The following is a 16,876-nucleotide window of genomic DNA, read 5'->3' on the forward strand; positions in this document are numbered from 1 at the left end:
TCTAATATGTACCAAAGACTCATGTGTACTGAATATATTTCCTTAACCTAACTTGCCCCATGCATGTAGGAAGCTAAATAAGTAAGACTATCTCCAACAGACTTTTATCAGACCTTTATATCTCATATTCTAGCTCTGTAAACAGCGTAATCTACGGTACATAACACTACGCCCATTTACTGAGAAGAAAAACGAGCGAGCAAGCATGGATCAGGACAGTGGCGGACCCAGAAATTAGCCAAGGCCCGGGCCGAAGCGACCATAAACTCTAATAGTAGCATATAAAGAAAAATTGTACGACGAAACAGCGTTGTCATAAATGTTAAAGATGACATAGAAGTTATGATGTAATTCCTTCCAAATATATCATATCAACATCAATATCAGTGCTTCTTGCTCCAGAACCTCGAAGAAAATCATATTAAGAACGCGACTTGAAAAAGGTAATGTTGAATAAATTTAATAATATTAGTAATTGGTACATACCACTATTACGAGGTAGATTCACCCTGCGGGTTCTCATGCCTTGAAAATAATCCAATATCTTTGCATCCTCAATGTTTGTAAATATATCCCTCTCAATATAACACACCATACGATGGTTAAGCCATTCGTCTCCTGTCTTATTCCGCAATCAGCTTTTATGATATTCATAGATGAGAAAGCTCTCTCCACAGAGGCTCAATCTCAAACTTAATTTCTAGCCATGTGATCTTGTTTATTTGGTCGCAACTTTTTGATCTTTTATTTGGTGATTATGGTATTAGATGGCTGTATGGAATATCTTGTTTCGTACTCCCTCTGATCTTTTTTATTCGGCGTTTGCTAGTGTAAAATTGAACTATCATGCGTCAAATAAAAGAAAATGGAAGTAGTACTTTCTAAGCCATGTGGCTTGTATTTTTTTTGCCTCTTCGGTTTAGAATCATTTGCTAGCTTGGGAATTTCTTTGCTTATCGTAGCTCGATTTGCTCTCTAGTTTCTCCCTCCCTATCTCTCTAGACTGGCAGGAGCCTAGCATGTGCTGCCCGAGGCCTTGCTACTAGCCTAGTATGTAAATCTGCAAGACACATATAGGTGGTCGTAGCCTGCTTTTGCTTGTATGTGTGTTATCCTGTGCTTGCGAAGCTTGCACTGTGCCGGATGGATATACATACATATAACTATGACTCGGTGAGGGCAGACCGATAGAGGCTACGCTGCAGCAGATGCAGGCTTGCAGCTCTTCAGCACAGTCTAATCAGACTCGGACATGAGCTCTTCTAAAAAAATGCGCCTACGCCCCGGGGGTGGGGGGGGGCATAGGCCTGTGTCCGCCCCTGGATCAGGAGGAAATAGAGTAATCTTGTTCACTGTCTCGCGCTCACATCTTATTTCAAAGTTACTCCCTCTATCTTTGAAATAAGTTTATGCTAGTGCTTTTGGGAGTTTTTACAAAGCAACTTCTTTTTTTTTTACAAAGCAACTTTCTTTTACAAAGCAACTTCGTTTGCGGGCTTCCGACGGACGCTATATATTGAGGAGGATGGCTCCGTTTAATAAAATACGAAACGTCCCAGAGGAGCCAAAACCAAAACCAGCTTGGGCTAGGGGCACGGAAAACATAAAGGCAGTCGTCACGCAAAGAAAGGAGGAGGGACCGAGACATACATATATACTACAAAACAAAAAGAAAAGACACGAACGAATGAACAAACAAAACAAAAAAACAAAGAAGCACGGTCCTTTCTATCTCTCTCTATATATACGTGAGTGACTTTGGAAGACCGACGCGTCACCGGAAAATGATCGATCGCAGGTCGCAGCGGACGGATGCGGCTCCTTTTAATTCGTGCCTTTGCCTTAGTACGCACTACACGACGGTTTACTTACAGCGACCTACGGTTGGTTGCTAAAACGACCTTCAGCGACCTACGGTTGGTCGCTAAAAACTTTTAGCGACCCATAAGGATGGTCGCTGTAAGTGCCGTCGCTAAAGGCTTTAGCGACCGACATCTTTTTAGCGACCGACCCTCCGTTGCTAATATTGTATATTTAGCGACCAACCGTGGGTTGTTGTACTATAGATTTAGCAACCAATCGTGAGTCGTTATACTATACATTTAGCAACCAACAGAAAGTTGCCCCTAATTATAGTCGTTAATAACGATAATATACCATTAATTAGCTTTCAACAACTGTTATATATACAAAAGCATCACAAATCACCAAATTTTATACACATAATCACATAGATATACAAATTTAATTAGTATTGCACAATGATAGATCCACATCACATAAACAATCATCCCCAATAGTTGTACTCAATAGTTGTACTGTTGGAAATCGAAATAGCAAAATACAAATGTTCTTAACTATATTTTCAGTAATCTGAAGGACTAGCTAAACAGCTTTAACTATCCTTCGAGTACTCTGAAGATTCTAATTACAATAATGTGCACCCGTGATGAATCAAGCAAAGAATAGACTGGCTTGAAAGGAGGACATGATAAGGAGACTTGTACACGAGCAAGTAGCTCAGAATAGGAATTATCTTCTTGACCATGTAAGATGCATCTCGCAATACTGAGAAGTGGTCAACTCTACTGATGCAACCATCAGGCTCCTGTTATTCCAGATCCCTGAAAAACAAGATAGACAGCTACTAAACTTCAGACAGCTACTAAACTTCAGATAGCTGTAAGAAAACAATATGTCCACGCAGATGTAACTCTAAAATGAGGGCAAATAAATAAAAAGTTGGCTACACACTGAAACCACGCCTTACAAATATAACAGCGTTATAGCTCTCAATGCAGGTTATAGTCAACTAAAACTGAAATAGCAAACTACTTGTAAAAGACACCTGAAAAGAACCATACCTGGGGCCTCCATTTCCGTGTAGCTATGTGCAAAGCAGTATTTCCCTTCTTGTCCCGCACATTGAGGGCTAGTTTGGCAACCAAGGTTAATTAACCCGGAGATAAATTCCACTCCATGTAGGATTCCTGGACAACCATAATCCAGGGAAAATATCACAGCTAGGGTGGGATTCCCTTTTGCTCTTTGGAATAAAGTGACAGGGAAGTTAGCCACTGTTGACCCCTCAGCTACTTGGATTAGAATGACGCCAAGCAGCATATGACTTCAAACGAAATAACTAGTTTCCTTTCCAATCAGCAAGCATGGAGTATATGGACATCAAACTAACTCCCAGGAACATCATATGGATGTATTCCTTTATCTATACACAAAGTATCATGTAGCATATTGAAGCAAAGGATTTTTATTTTATCGGGAAAGAAGAGCACCTGATAAGAACACATATACATGGTGGAGTCTTCCTATTCTCGGTATTGAGAGTGGAACACTTTTTATACTTTCAGCATTATAAACTAAGGGCCTATTTAGATAACTTGAATTAATTATTTGCATGGTTAATGAACACCTAATTCTGCTACCTGATTCTACTATTCCATAGGAGTATGAAAGCATGTGTTCTGTCTGTACTAGAGCTCTATTGTAGAGCTAGCTAGACTATATAATATAGAAAGGCTCACAGTACAATTTCCAACTCATGAATGTATTGAGAAACAATTCTTGATAATAGAAAAAAATATACTATTATGTGAAAATAAACTTAGACATACATCTTTGCAACTTCAACAATGCATTCTCGGCAGGTAAGCTATGAAAGTTTCAACTTTTTTATATCACTGCAAGACAAAAATCAAATAGTTAGGTTTAAAATCAGCTAACATGAACAGGCAAGAAACTAGTCTTTGAATATTAAACCATCCTATTGGCCTGATAATGACTCTACGGTACTGTACTAGAGTACAAATAATGTAGCTGTGTCTTTCTACGGTACTGAAGCTCACCAGTCCCAACAAAAATTCCTGACAACTGTAATCCATTCTAGGACTAGTAGATTTAGAGTCACATGCTCATAGCACCTCACACCTGCCAATCAAACCAAACGAATTGAAGCTGACAGTATGTATTACTCTACTATCAGTCTATGCAGCACAGTTAGCATTTTATCATGGCAACAATATGTATTACTCTACTATCAGTCTATTTACCAGGAGAGAAGTGTACAGGATTCCTTGCTTAAGTGTTATGGTAGGAACCTCATCAGCTGACAGTGAATCAACTTAAAACATACCAAAACAGTTAGAACTGTCAGCAGGTTGGGATCACCCGCAACCATTTCTATTTCCCCTTTGTGAACTGAATTGCAGAACTCGAAAAATTCCATCTACAGCCCACCCAGTCAATGCCAACAAGTTGAACTTCGAAGCTCCGGATGTCAAACAAATTCCAGCCTAGGCCAGCCGAATGATGCCAAGAGTAAAGCCTATCAGCTGAAGACAACAAAGAGTTCTACCCAGTCCCGTCCATAAAAAGCAAACCCCAAACGAATCCGGGCCTTCGATCCGCTCCCACAACATCAACAGAAGGGGAGCTCACCGGTGTGGCCCTGCTTGGCGGCGAGGTTGGTCGGGTCGTTGGCACAGGAGGCGAGCGGGGCGATGGCGAAGAGGAGACGGCGATGACGTGGGCTTGTGGAGGTGAGGAGGCCGGCGACCAAGTGTGGAGGCGCAAAGCCGCTGCGCCAAATCCCCGAGAGCAGCAGATCCGGAGGGAGCATGGGAGCAGGCGAGTAGCCAACGACGAGCGAGCAGCATACTGCGCGGGGCTGGAGGCAGGGCGAGGGCGCGATACGGCTAGGGTTGAGGGCGGAGGCGGTATGGTGGCGCCGTCGGGAGAAGGGGAGAAGAGGAGGTAGGGTTTGCTAGTTTTTAATAGAAGTGATTTCGATTTGGACGAGTTGCTGAGTTGGGCCTGTTCGGGCCTAATTTTTTTAGCCACCAACAGTTACATGTTAATCAATAGCGACCAACCGTCGGATGTCCACCTGCCTCTATAGCGACCAACCTTGAGTAGTTAAATTTCTAGATTTTTAGCGACCGGTGGCCCGTCGCTATAAATACATTTAGCGACCAACTGTCAGTACATAACTTTTAGCGATCAACCGTCTGTCCCTAATAAGGGTCGCTAAAGATCAACCGTCGTATAGTGACGTGAGACACCTGCTCGGCCGGCCCACCAGGCATGCGACCCGTGCCCGGGATACGTGCGATGCGATCCACGGCTCGCAATCGCAATCGCATCGCATGCATGCCGTTGTCGCGTGGACGGATGCCATTCGATCGGTCTCGCTCGATTCCATATATACTTGCAGAATGCAGACGCCAGATGTGCAGTGCAGTGCGTGGCCTTCGCCGGCTCAAATAGATTGATGGATAGATAGATATATAGATATAATAACAGTTTTTATTACTCGGTCATTATCCGTCGTGCCTGTCGTCTTTATCTTCCTCTTTAACTAAAAACAATTGAAATTATGGATACAATATGCGAGTCAACAGCATATATATATACCACATCTTCCCGACCCCGAATGTTTCTGTCCCCCCTGCTGCGTAAGCGCGTCAGACGAGACGAGGGACCAAAGAAAGATTCGCACCATGGCAAAGTACGACATAAATTAAATTAAATTAAATTAATCTATCTAGAAGCATATGCCAAATGAACAGTCCATTTTAATTTCCCTGGAATATTTTCAAATGTCAAATATATATATAGAGTACTGTGTAGCTAAATGCATGGTTTCCGTTTGCTTATAAATAAACGAGCGCCGCAAAGCATCTTGCATCGCGGCTACGAGTACAACGAGCGCGCGCGATCGGAACGTTTATCCGGATGCGCGCCTTCATTCCGTTGCTTTGCCGTAATCTATAGCTAATAAGTACGGTATAAATTATGTTTAGACCTAACTTTTTTTTTTCGCCGCCATTGGTGATTTTTTTTTTAAAAAAAACAACGCAGCTAGTGGGCCGATTCTTCCCTTTTCTTCCTTCTCCGAGCCTTCTATGCCACTCAAACTCATGCATCCTCCTTTAATTTAACGGCGGCGGCGGCTTGCATTGCATTGGCCAAAACATGCAACAAAGATCGCGGTTGCTTATCATACAAGGACGGATGCGTGTAGTAGAGATATTATATAGCAGTAAGATATGCAGTAGACTAGTAGTGCAATTGCTTGGTGAGCATGCATGCGTCTATATGCCGTGCACGTCGTTTTCAGCGAAAAGCAAAGCGACGATCCAAATTGAATGGGCAACTGCGCGCAATGAGAAGAGGTTTCGTATCAATAATAAATTGTTAACGTGTGCGTGCACCAACTAGAATAGCACTATTCTATGGACCTGGTATAGTTTAATTGGTTAAGTTTTTTTTTATGGTCGTAGTATATACTTGCTACCCTGAGTTAATTAAACTCGCGCGTACACTTAACACGACGAGCGCTCATGTTTTTTTTTTATTTCTAGATTTGTTGCAAGAAGAAATTATTATGTTGTTCATTTAGTGATAGACAGGTTTTCTCTTCTTATTACCTGTGCCACAAATTGTGAATTTTTCCAAGCATATGAGATGTTGATCTTGGTGGCGTTAACCTGTAGCTATTTGTACGATTCATAGCGAAAACAAGAGATGTTTCATTATAAACAATAACAAAAATAGAGAGACAGAGAGAGATTTTTTTTTGGATGAAATCGACTGAAAGCGCGCGCACGGCTGAAGTTGTGGCCCGATCGTCGCGTGGTAGGAGAGGGTTCTTTTTCTGACTGGTGCAGCTCCCTCCATGCATGACTACATCGTTTTTTTTCCTCTTCCTCTTCAATGAAAGAGAAGCAATAATTAAAGGAGATCGAGACAGTCAAACAGATAGTAAACAGATAGTAGTAGTACTCGGCATAGACACTAGCTGCGGTTTGCTGCGGTTTTAATCCGGCTACGAGTACAACTTCTATTTCTCAAATTTGGTGAGATGACCTCATTTCTCATTTTAGTATCCCATTCCTCAAAAATAGATCAAATGTGAGATTTTGCGAAGACACCTAGTTTGAAGGACAGATATTGGAAGTTCGATACCCTAGCTTATTTTGGCATTGCAAGAAAGAAATTCATAACCATTGTGGAGGCGCTAACAGATACAGAATCACCTTTTTCTAGGAGAAGCAGAACATTAATTGGGACTAGGTTAGCGGAGTGGAACTAATTACGCTCACGTGTCGCTAACATTCAGTTATACACAAGAGGATGATTCTTTTCATTGGAACCTGACCCAATCCGGTCAGTTTTTGGTGAGATCCCACTATCTGGCTTTGATTAAGACTGAAGTACCCAATTTAAACAAAATATTATGGAAATTAAAATCTCCGCTTAAGAGTAAAGTCTTCTTGTGGTACCTTAGGAGAGGAGTAATTCTAATTAAGGACAATCTGGCCAAGCGTAATTGGCATGGAGACCCATCTTGTTGCTTCTATCATAAACCAGAGTAATTAAGCACCTATTTTTTGAATGTCATTTAGCTCGTATGGTCTAGGGTATATCATACTTAGCCTTCGTGATACGTGCACCTTCTAGTGTCTCTAATATGTTTGGTAGCTGGTTAGAGGGGTTTGATCAAATATTAGAAACAATGTTTTGCTAGGAGCGGCAAGCATCTATTGGGTTCTTTGGCTAACTAGAAATGATTTTGTTTTTAAGAGAAAAACGATTAATTACCCGTTACAGGTTCTATATGCCATTTCCCACTGGCTTCGTATATGGACGGTGCTGCAAAAGGTGGAACAACAAGCTACGGTTGTGGAGGCTATGCGTTTCTTGGCGTAGGTGGCCAAGGACTTTTTTCCCAGGCGCATTGGTGGTGATCTAGTCGTCGGATTGGTTCTTTGTGTTACCTTTGTTCAGGTTGTGTGCTTGTTGATGAGCAGAGGCCGAAAGAAATTTCAATCCTCTGTATCAACTTGATGCGATACATTGAGATTAATAAAGTCTTCCTTATAAAAAACTAACTATGAGGAATAAGGTGATGATGGATCAACTCAATAAATTCTACAAACCAAACAAAAAAGTGAGGAGTGAGAAAATGATGAACTAGCTTATTTCTCAAACCAAACATTCTATAAGTGATGCTGATTGGCTTGCTTCTTCATGCAGGTCTTCTCATGGTCTAAGTGATTCTGCAACAACTGAGATGATCGATAGCCCAAGTGGAAACGTCTGAATTTGCTAATTCGGTGATAGGCAGTGCTGGAAATTGGAATGGAAGCTAGAATTATACCAAAATTTCATGGAAGATAGCCAACTTAGAAGCGCAGGCAAGAACATAACAACGTAGGTAAGTCTCGAGGCATTGATTCAGGCGCTCGGCCAAAACATCGAATTGTGGGTGATATAGGCAGTGCTGCATTAAACTGAGCATCCACTACATGGGAACAGTTCAGTACAGAAGTGGCTTGTGAAGTTCCAATCAAGGTCACACACGCAGCGCAGGCCATGCAACATGTAAATATTGTGTAGGAATGCCTTTGCCACCAGCCCACCACTGATACTGTGAAAGGATGGAGAGGAGGCAGGAGGCACAAAATGGCCACACGCACTTAGTGAGTAAATCAACGATGACCAAGATGCAGTTGAAGTTACCAGACAAAAGGCAGACCATATTTTATGATCATTGAAGACTTATTAACGACTTTCTTCTGTCATTACAAGGAAACACGCTTTTGCAGGCATATCTTCTTATCTTTGCCTTGTACCTTCATTCGCTGAAAACATGCTTCAACCTCTGCTCATCTCAGTTCTCATCGAGTTTTTCTTTTTCCCCTTTCAAGATGTAAGGAACTCATGTTGCTGACGCAACTTAGGACTTAGGAGTGCATTGGTTCCTTTAGGCCATCTCTAGGAGACTGTGTATATGAGCGTATAAAACACTGTAGACTAAAATGTTTACAGAGTGAAGTTTAAATAAGGAGTGAGATAACGAGTGAGATAGTGCTGGAGATAGTCTTAAAGCTATAACTCCGTAGGGGCACATATTTTTGAAACAACTAACGTGGGCCACGACAAATTGGGCCGGTTGCTGGACTTCCGTGCAAGCGAGTAAACTAGTATCACACACAATTCACAGCTTTAGTAGGCATTTCGTCGGTGTATAAACAGCAGGCAGTAGAAGGCTAGCAGTACAGAGCAACAAACAGAACACACATTTCTTACCTTCATTCGCTCAAAACCTAGAAGCACCCGCGGCAAATCCTACGGTGACAGCGTGCTTCAACTACGGCGTGACCTTCTTCATCCTGACGTCGACCACCTAGCGGCCGATGTTTAGGGATGAGCCCTTTTGCAGCCCACAAAAAAGCTCCAGGTTTCAATTGGCTTCCTAATTTGTTTAACTTGGCTGTCTTGTCAAATACTCCAAGGAGTAAGTAGTAAATGTGAGATAAGTCTAATCTGACGCTTGACTTATCTACATCTACACAGGTGGGTGGTAGATAGAGAATAGTATCAACTATCAAGGTGTATGACTATAGTGACTTGGCAAAATAGCACTGTATATATATATGTTGGCTGATCCGTTCCAGTCAATGGCTGTAGTGTGGAAAGGATGACGACTATAGTGCAGCGCTATACAAGAAACATCCCAGAAAGTCCGCGTCACCAAGCCGCAAAGCTAGAATCCTTCCACCACAGCCATGGTGCCATCACGACACAATAATTGATTGCCACTGATTCCAGCAAGGTTCTAATAAATCTTGTAGATGCAACCTCGCTTTGCCTGCCGCCGCCAGTCTTCCGCCTCCGCCACACACAAATGTCCAGTTTCTTTGCTGTAGCTGTAGCTTTGGTGCTCTCATCTCTCATCCATGGAACCACGATGGCCACAGCGAGCAGCGAAGAGAGCTTCTTCCAGAAGTGCCCAGCGTCCAGGTGCAGCGAAGGAGGGCCAGAGATCCGGTTCCCGTTCCGCCTTGCGACCAGCCCTCTGTCATGCGGTGCGCCCGGCATGGAGCTGGTGTGCTCCAAAGCAGACACCGTCCTGGTTCACCCAAACCTTGGCTTGTGTAAGGTAACTGCCATCTGGTATGGCGGCAGCACTATAACCATCGTCCCACTCGCAGTCGCAGCAGAACCCAAGTGCCCTTTCCAGAAGATCATCTCCACCAATCTATCAACCGATGTGTATAGACCTTATGGGGATAGGGCAACCTTAGTGAGCTGTTCAGCAGAGTTCATAGTACCAAGCCATCCGGCCAGCCTTGCTGGTCCCATCTCTTGCCTTACCAACGCTAGCCGCCGGTTCGCTTACTTGGTGCCGTCTTTTCGACCAATGGATTTCCTTCCCTTGGACTGCACGGTTCTTTCGAATAGCATCTCGGTACCTTACCCTGCTTCTGTCAACGCGGGCTTCAACGGAACTGCAAGAGGAGCCATCGCATTTGGCGAGACAATGTTAGAATGGAGAGTTCCTAACATTACCGATGTCTGCCGAGACTGCGAAGCTGAAGGAAGGCTCTGTGGATTTAGCTCCGAGAGTAGGCAAGCATTCTGTAAGAGTAAGAATCACAGTAAGTTTCTTATCTCTTATAGCAGCTTATATTATATGTTATTATGATATTACTTATAGCGATTCTAATGTTGATTTTGGCATATGACAATCCATTGCTTAAGTAGCACAGTCATGTGTCCTATTTTGTTCTTAATTAGTTCTTTGGTTCAGCTGGCATTTCTACATACTTTGGTTCCGGAGCTAGTTGGGATGGAGGCTCCATCCAAAATATTTTGATGAGCTGGATGGTTCAACATTTCAGCATAATTTTCTTTTTTTAAGTTACTCTGTTACATACGAAACAAATCCAAACAACAAATTGGGAGCGAATCGGTTCTGTCCAACTATACTCCGGAACCGCTTCGCACTTTTGTTCTTAATTAGGTTTTTGAAGGCCTCTTTGCAACTGGTAGTCGTGGGCGGGATGTTCTGCAGTTTACCTTTGTTTCCTTAGTAAGACTCAGCCTAAAAGGAAGTCCTGATAGAATGTAATTCACCTCTTTCCTGCACGCAGGTTCACGTCTCAAGGTCATTGCAGGTACGTGGTTTCAGTGCACTTTTGACCTATTGAGTGTTATTTCTATTTCTTAACAACAAAACCGCAGCACGCTCTCATAGTCGTTTCATCCACAAAAGATCTGAATAATCGATTGCAATCTAATAACAGACTGATTTTCTCAAACCCTGTCTGTTCAGTAACGACGCCAGTAGCCGCAGTCCTGGTTCTTTCAGCAATGGCAGGTGCTGCATTATTACACCTGGCCCTGAAATCTAAATACGACGACGAGATACACAGGAAAGTGGAGATGTTCCTCGAGACCTACAGGACGCTGAAACCGAGAAGGTACACATTCTCTGAAGTCAGGAAGATGACAAGACGGTTCAGCAGCAGACTTGGGCAAGGCGGGTTTGGGAGCGTGTACAAAGGCGAGCTGCCGAACGGAGGAGTGCCTGTGCCTGTGGCAGTCAAAATGCTGGAGGACTCGACGGGGGAAGAGGAGTTCATCAGCGAAGTCGCAACCATTGGAACCATCCACCACGCCAACGTCGTCCGGCTTCTAGGGTTCTGCTCCGAGAGGTCAAGGCGTGCTCTGGTATACGAGTTCATGCCTAACGCGTCGCTGGAGAAGTATATACGCTGCTCCTCCCAAGAACAGTCGTTAATACCAACGGCCAGTAAGATGCTGGAAATAGCGACAGGGATCGCCCGAGGAATCGAGTACCTGCACCAGGGCTGCGACCAGCGCATCCTCCATTTCGACATCAAGCCTTCCAACATCTTGCTAGACTACAACCTGAACCCGAAGATCTCGGATTTCGGGCTGGCGAAGCTGTGCGCGAGGGACCAGAGCGTCGTCGCGCTGACCGCAGCGAGAGGCACCATGGGCTACATTGCGCCGGAGCTATACTCTCGGAACTTCGGGACAGTGTCATGCAAGTCGGACGTTTACAGCTTCGGCATGGTGGTGCTGGAGATGGTGGTGGTGAGTGCAAAGAGGAGGAAGTACAGCCCAGCAGAGACCGAGGACCAGAACGACGACGTTTGCGTTCCAGAGTGGATATACGAGGAAATAGTCACCGGACAAGAGCCCAGGGAAATGGCACGAGGAGAGAGAGACATGGTGAGGAAGCTGGCTATCGTGGCTCTCTGGTGCATTCAGTGGAACCCACCGAACCGCCCGTCCATGACTACAGTGGTGAACATGCTGACGGATAGCTTGCAGAGCCTTAAGATACCCCCTAAACCATTTGTTTCATCCTTTGTTGGCCAGTAACCATGAAGAAAAAGCTCTAGAGACCACATGGTGACCATTCAGATAGATATTCGTGTCTATCACTTGTCGGCATATGCATGTATCAGCGATGATGCCCTGTGATCTGTCGTAGTTTTGTGTCATACCCATATACCTTTTTTCCTTGTAACCACTGGATTGTATACATTGCAATTTTCTGGTGGTTTAACCATGTTCACGAATTTGTAATGGCATTATTAGCAGGACGTTACATAAAAAAAATTAGTAACTGGAAAGGTAGAAGTTACAGCTTACATTAAAATGCGGACAGAATAACGTTCTTACGGTTTATCTCCAATTGTGAGCATTGAGACGGATTGGTCGTACTCCACGAAGAACTCCTTCCTCCTGAACAAGCTGTCCATAGCCACCGCTCTTTGGTCTTTGCTCAACAAATTCAGACGGATTAATTATTGCTCAGGGAGGCAACTCACTTTTTTACCGATACGTGCTGCTCGAAGGCTGTGAATTGTGGTTAGGTCTGGGCTCTATAATGGCAGCTGAGGATTAGAGCTAAAAATTGGGCCGGGCCGGACCGAGTCCGTCATGGTTCGGGGTAGCATGATATGAAATAACTTTAGACCAGTTCAGACCGGATCGTGTTCCATGCCGGTCTAAGGCTCTGTTTCAATCTCACGGGATAAACTTTAGCTTCATGCTAAACTTTAGCCATATGAATTGAAGTGCTAAAGTTTAGTTCCTTGTGGTGTTTGGACTACTCTAATAAAGTTTAGCACATTGGAATAAAAAGACACTCATGTCCTAATGTGGAGAGAATGAGGTTGGAGGGTATGAAGTGGAAAATGGGGTTCCCTGGCCCACGTTTAGCTCCTTTTAGCACCCCTTGAGCAGTTTATGACATAATATGTGCTAAATTTTATCACACCACCATTAGCTCTCCTGTTTAGATCAATAAATGACTAAAAGTAGCTAAAAAAGCTGCTAAAGTTTATCTCATGAGATCGAAACATGGCCTAAGCATGGCAGAGAAAAACTTGTATATATCTAAAAATATACATATTCAAATTATTTAAAACTTTGCTATAGACTAAAACATCATATGAGAAAGAGAAATCAATGTTTATTTTATAACTTTTGTGAAGAGATAAAAATTATTGGAGCATGGAAGAACTATTTAAACGATAGTTTTCTAATTCGTGCCTCACTTTGTGACGTACCAGCCCAAGCACGACCCATCTATTCGTGCCTCCAGCTCTTATTTTTGGGTCGTGCCTAGGCAGACCCAAATGGTCCGGTCCAAACTTTTAGGTCTATTGAGGAGGATGACGTACCATGTGCGTCAGCTATAGATGGCCAGATGGGTTGTGCAAAGAGCGCTAACACGAAATCCAGCAAGGATTGACGGATGACGGGTCATATCATGACATGTTAGTAAATAGGCTCGTGCTAATCTAGCCCGTTCCACGTCTTGTGCCTTGGGCCATACAATAAGCACAGTGGGTCGGCCTGCATGACACGGTTAAATTGTTTGGTCAGCCAGGTCTGCTCCCCTGTCGTTGTATAAACTCCGCCACTCGTGGTGGTCGCCCTTGCCCCTCTTGCTCCTAGCAATCTCAAACCCTAACCCTCCTCTCCTCCCTCCAACGCGACGAGCGGCGAGTTGACGATGTCGTCCCTTGCTCCCTCCTCCTCATCGCCTTCGATGCCTCAGTGCCGTCTTCTTGCCTCGACGTCCCATCACCCGGTCGCCCCCTCTTCCTCCTAGCAAACCCTAACCCCCTCCTCTCCTACATCTAATGTGGCAAGCTGGCGACACCAACCCTGCTCCCTCCTCATCTCCTCCGACGTCGTCTTCTGTTCTCTAGCCACTCTCCTCTACTCTATCACATCTAGATCTAGATCTGTGGGACAACCATCTTCCTCTTCTCCTGTGCGGTGGATTGGATTTGCATCGATGGTGTTCATGTCGTGTTATGCTTCCCATTTGGCCATCTCCTTCCTTCCACTCTATCTCTGCTCTGAGCTTCTTCCTCTCTAGCTGCCTCATTGACTCATCCTCGCTACCTCGCTGTCACTTTCATCTCGTTCATCTTGTTTGCCGTCAGTGGTTCTAGTGCTCCTGACTAGGTACGGTCTCGCCTCCCGGCTCCTCACCAAACCCAAACCCAAACCACCCTAACTAATCCAAAGTCACTATCTCCCACTTCCTCTCACTTTCAAGCAGTGAGGAACGACTCGTCGGCGATGGAGGGTCGGTATGACCCAACCTCCATGAACTATGAGCTTGTGATGATGGGGTAGATGCCGAATGAAGAGGATGATTTGCAGGTTAGGCAAAGACGACCTGTTCGACAACACTAATGAGGCTCAGATTAACGTTGACGCCGTCGACGACGGTGAAGGCATTGCAGCCCTTAGTGATGCTACGACGATGTTTGAGACGATGAGTACTGGTAGAAAGAAGCGGAAGTGCACTTGGTAAGGATAGGTGTTAGTTGTCATCTTTGCAAGAAGAAAATTAGTGATCATTCATCTATTGGTACGGGTTATTTGGCTCACCACTGTGAGAGATGCAAACGTTTACATGGTCATTCTAAGCACCAGTCCATGCTTAAGTATTATAGTCTAGAGGTTGCTCGTGAGCAGTTGTGTTGTCTGATTGCTAGAACTGATCTTTCCCTTTGTTTTGGTGCGTCTGATGCATTTGAGGAGTACATTAAAATTGCCCACAACCCTATGCATTCTAATGTTTCTAGGCAAACAACTACTAGAGATATGAAAAAGTACTTACAACGTCGTCGTGCTGAAATTGTTGAACTTTTAAATTTTTTTCTCGAACACACATGAGAGATGCGTATCTTTGTATTAAGAAGAAAGTGGACCAAAGTAGGCAAGTACAAACTGCCAGAAGGCAGAAAAAGGAACACACACACACACACCGAAGAAAAAACTCAAAATCAGACTCTAAGGAGGCCACGACTCCCTTAACTTCATAGTACCAGCATATTCAATTGTCCAACAGGTACCAACTCCCCCCCATGAACATGTCAACTTTTGGGTTTTCCATATGATCCAAACCCAACTACAACTATTGGTATTGATCCATGTGCTACAAATGCCCCTGCTTATTGCATGAGCCAAGACACATAAATCCCTCATTATTTTGAAGAAAAGGAGTATTGGTTGTGGTTCTAGGTTCTATAGGTGGTTTGACTATAGTCCTCGTATTAACCACTTTCTTCTTATATAAACTAAGAACACGACGACACCAAGAGTTGTAAGAAGGGGATGAAGAGTTTGGAGAGCTACTAGGATTGTTGACCAGTTACACATTTCAATAGCTACATGACTCAACCAATCAGTTCAGAGATAACCTTGAGGAAGAGGGGTCTAGGTCTGTTTTTGAAGGGCAATATGGATAAGAAAGAATCATGGTGAAATGTTTGAATGGAGTCGGTCAGGAAAAGAGAGAATTTTTAGCGAAGGTTCACACAATCGGCAACACTCATCATATCAAGCATTGTCCTTGCTGTCTCAATAAGAGTTCGGTTCTTTCTTTCCATGACACCATTTTGTTGTGGAGTGTAAGGAACAAAAACTCATGCTTGATGCCTTCTTTAGTCAGGTACTAATCAACACCTATGTTCTTAAATTCTAACCCATTGTCGCTTCTTATCTTCTTAATCTTTAGCTCAAATTCATTTTGTGCTTGCCTCATGAACTTCTTTAGAATCTCTTGGGTTTCACCTTTGTCACCCAGAAAGAAAAAACACAAGTGAAGCAAGAAAAATCATCAACAATAACCAAACCATATTTATTACCACCAATACTGAGGTAGGCCACTAGTCTTAAAAGGACCATGTGCAGAAGCTCCAAAGGCCTTTTGGTGGTGACCACATTCTTTGGATGGTGAAGAGCTCCATGTTGTTTTCTTGCTTGGCAAGTGTCACAACCGGCTTTAAGGAACAAAGCCAGATGCATCTCATACATGCGCCAAGAAGACAACATATATAATAATAGAGTGTATAGAGATAAATGTCACAATAATTAGAGTACTTATTACATAGCGGAAGTCTTACAAAATAAAAGATAAATATACAAGGATCAAACTAAAATCCATCCTTAGCACCAGAAAGTCGACTGGGAGACACCACCTAGATCGAATCGAACTCCCCGATAAGCGGCTCCTCTTGAACCACCTGTTCTTCTCCTATGGGGGGGTGTGAGACATCAAGGGTGAGCTCACACATGTTCATCGCTCAACAAGTTGTGGGGAATAATGTGCATGAACTCGCCAAAGATGGGAGTTCATGTGGTGTGTAAGGCTGATCAACAATAGAGATTAAAGCTGAGCATTGCTTTTATAAGTTGGTCAAAATTTTATTAGCAGTTACTAAGTGTAAGTAAATACCAAACCATAATAAATAATAATAGAACAAAATTAACAAATGATCCCATGCAATGCATATGACAAATTGAATTTAAGTTCCATATATTAATCATCAGAGAGTCCTGAGCTGCTCATGACTGTGAGCTCGGTTAGTATACCAGTTTTACACTCTGTAGAGGTTGTACCCTTTACCCACAAGTCGTATTTCCCATGTCGCTAGGGTTAGCTAGACCCTTAGACACTACCGAGGTGAATGGCTAGGGATCCACTTGTAACGCCCTGAATTTG

At 43.5% G+C, this 16,876-nt stretch overlaps 1 protein-coding gene and 1 pseudogene across 3 annotated transcripts; one reads left to right on the forward strand and one right to left on the reverse strand.

Moving 5' to 3' along the window:
- Positions 1-2,256: 2,256 nt before the first annotated feature.
- LOC100382047 (LOC103655907-like pseudogene) lies at positions 2,257-4,750 on the reverse strand (annotated as a pseudogene). 2 transcript variants are annotated; one of them, NR_160654.1, is made up of 3 exons: positions 4,456-4,750; positions 2,865-3,698; positions 2,257-2,624 (listed from the first exon to the last, which is right to left on the reverse strand). The product of NR_160654.1 is annotated as a protein-like pseudogene, transcript variant 1 (transcript). The 2 variants fall into 2 exon arrangements; NR_160655.1 differs by having other exon boundaries at positions 2,282-2,624; positions 2,865-4,739.
- A 4,739-nt stretch (positions 4,751-9,489) lies between these two features.
- Positions 9,490-12,426, forward strand: LOC103634751 (rust resistance kinase Lr10). The gene is made up of 3 exons (XM_008657339.4): positions 9,490-10,463; positions 10,959-10,982; positions 11,141-12,426. The coding sequence occupies exons 1-3, from the start codon at positions 9,710-9,712 to the stop codon at positions 12,217-12,219; spliced, it is 1,857 nt and encodes a 618-aa protein (XP_008655561.1). The 5' UTR covers positions 9,490-9,709; the 3' UTR covers positions 12,220-12,426.
- The last annotated feature ends 4,450 nt before the right edge of the window (positions 12,427-16,876 follow it).

The sequence above is a fragment of the Zea mays genome, chromosome 8 (assembly GCF_902167145.1).
Source record: "Zea mays cultivar B73 chromosome 8, Zm-B73-REFERENCE-NAM-5.0, whole genome shotgun sequence".
Classification (NCBI taxonomy): Eukaryota; Viridiplantae; Streptophyta; class Magnoliopsida; order Poales; family Poaceae; genus Zea; species Zea mays.

Bases quoted from the DNA above. Each gene is read 5' to 3' on its own strand.
- LOC103634751 (XM_008657339.4), top strand. From the start codon at position 9,710: ATGTCCAGTTTCTTTGCTGTAGCTGTAGCTTTGGTGCTCTCATCTCTC. The intron at 10,464-10,958 runs GTAAGTTTCTTA...TCCTGCACGCAG, and splicing joins CTGTAAGAGTAAGAATCACA to GTTCACGTCTCAAGGTCATT. The intron at 10,983-11,140 runs GTACGTGGTTTC...CTGTCTGTTCAG, and splicing joins ACGTCTCAAGGTCATTGCAG to TAACGACGCCAGTAGCCGCA.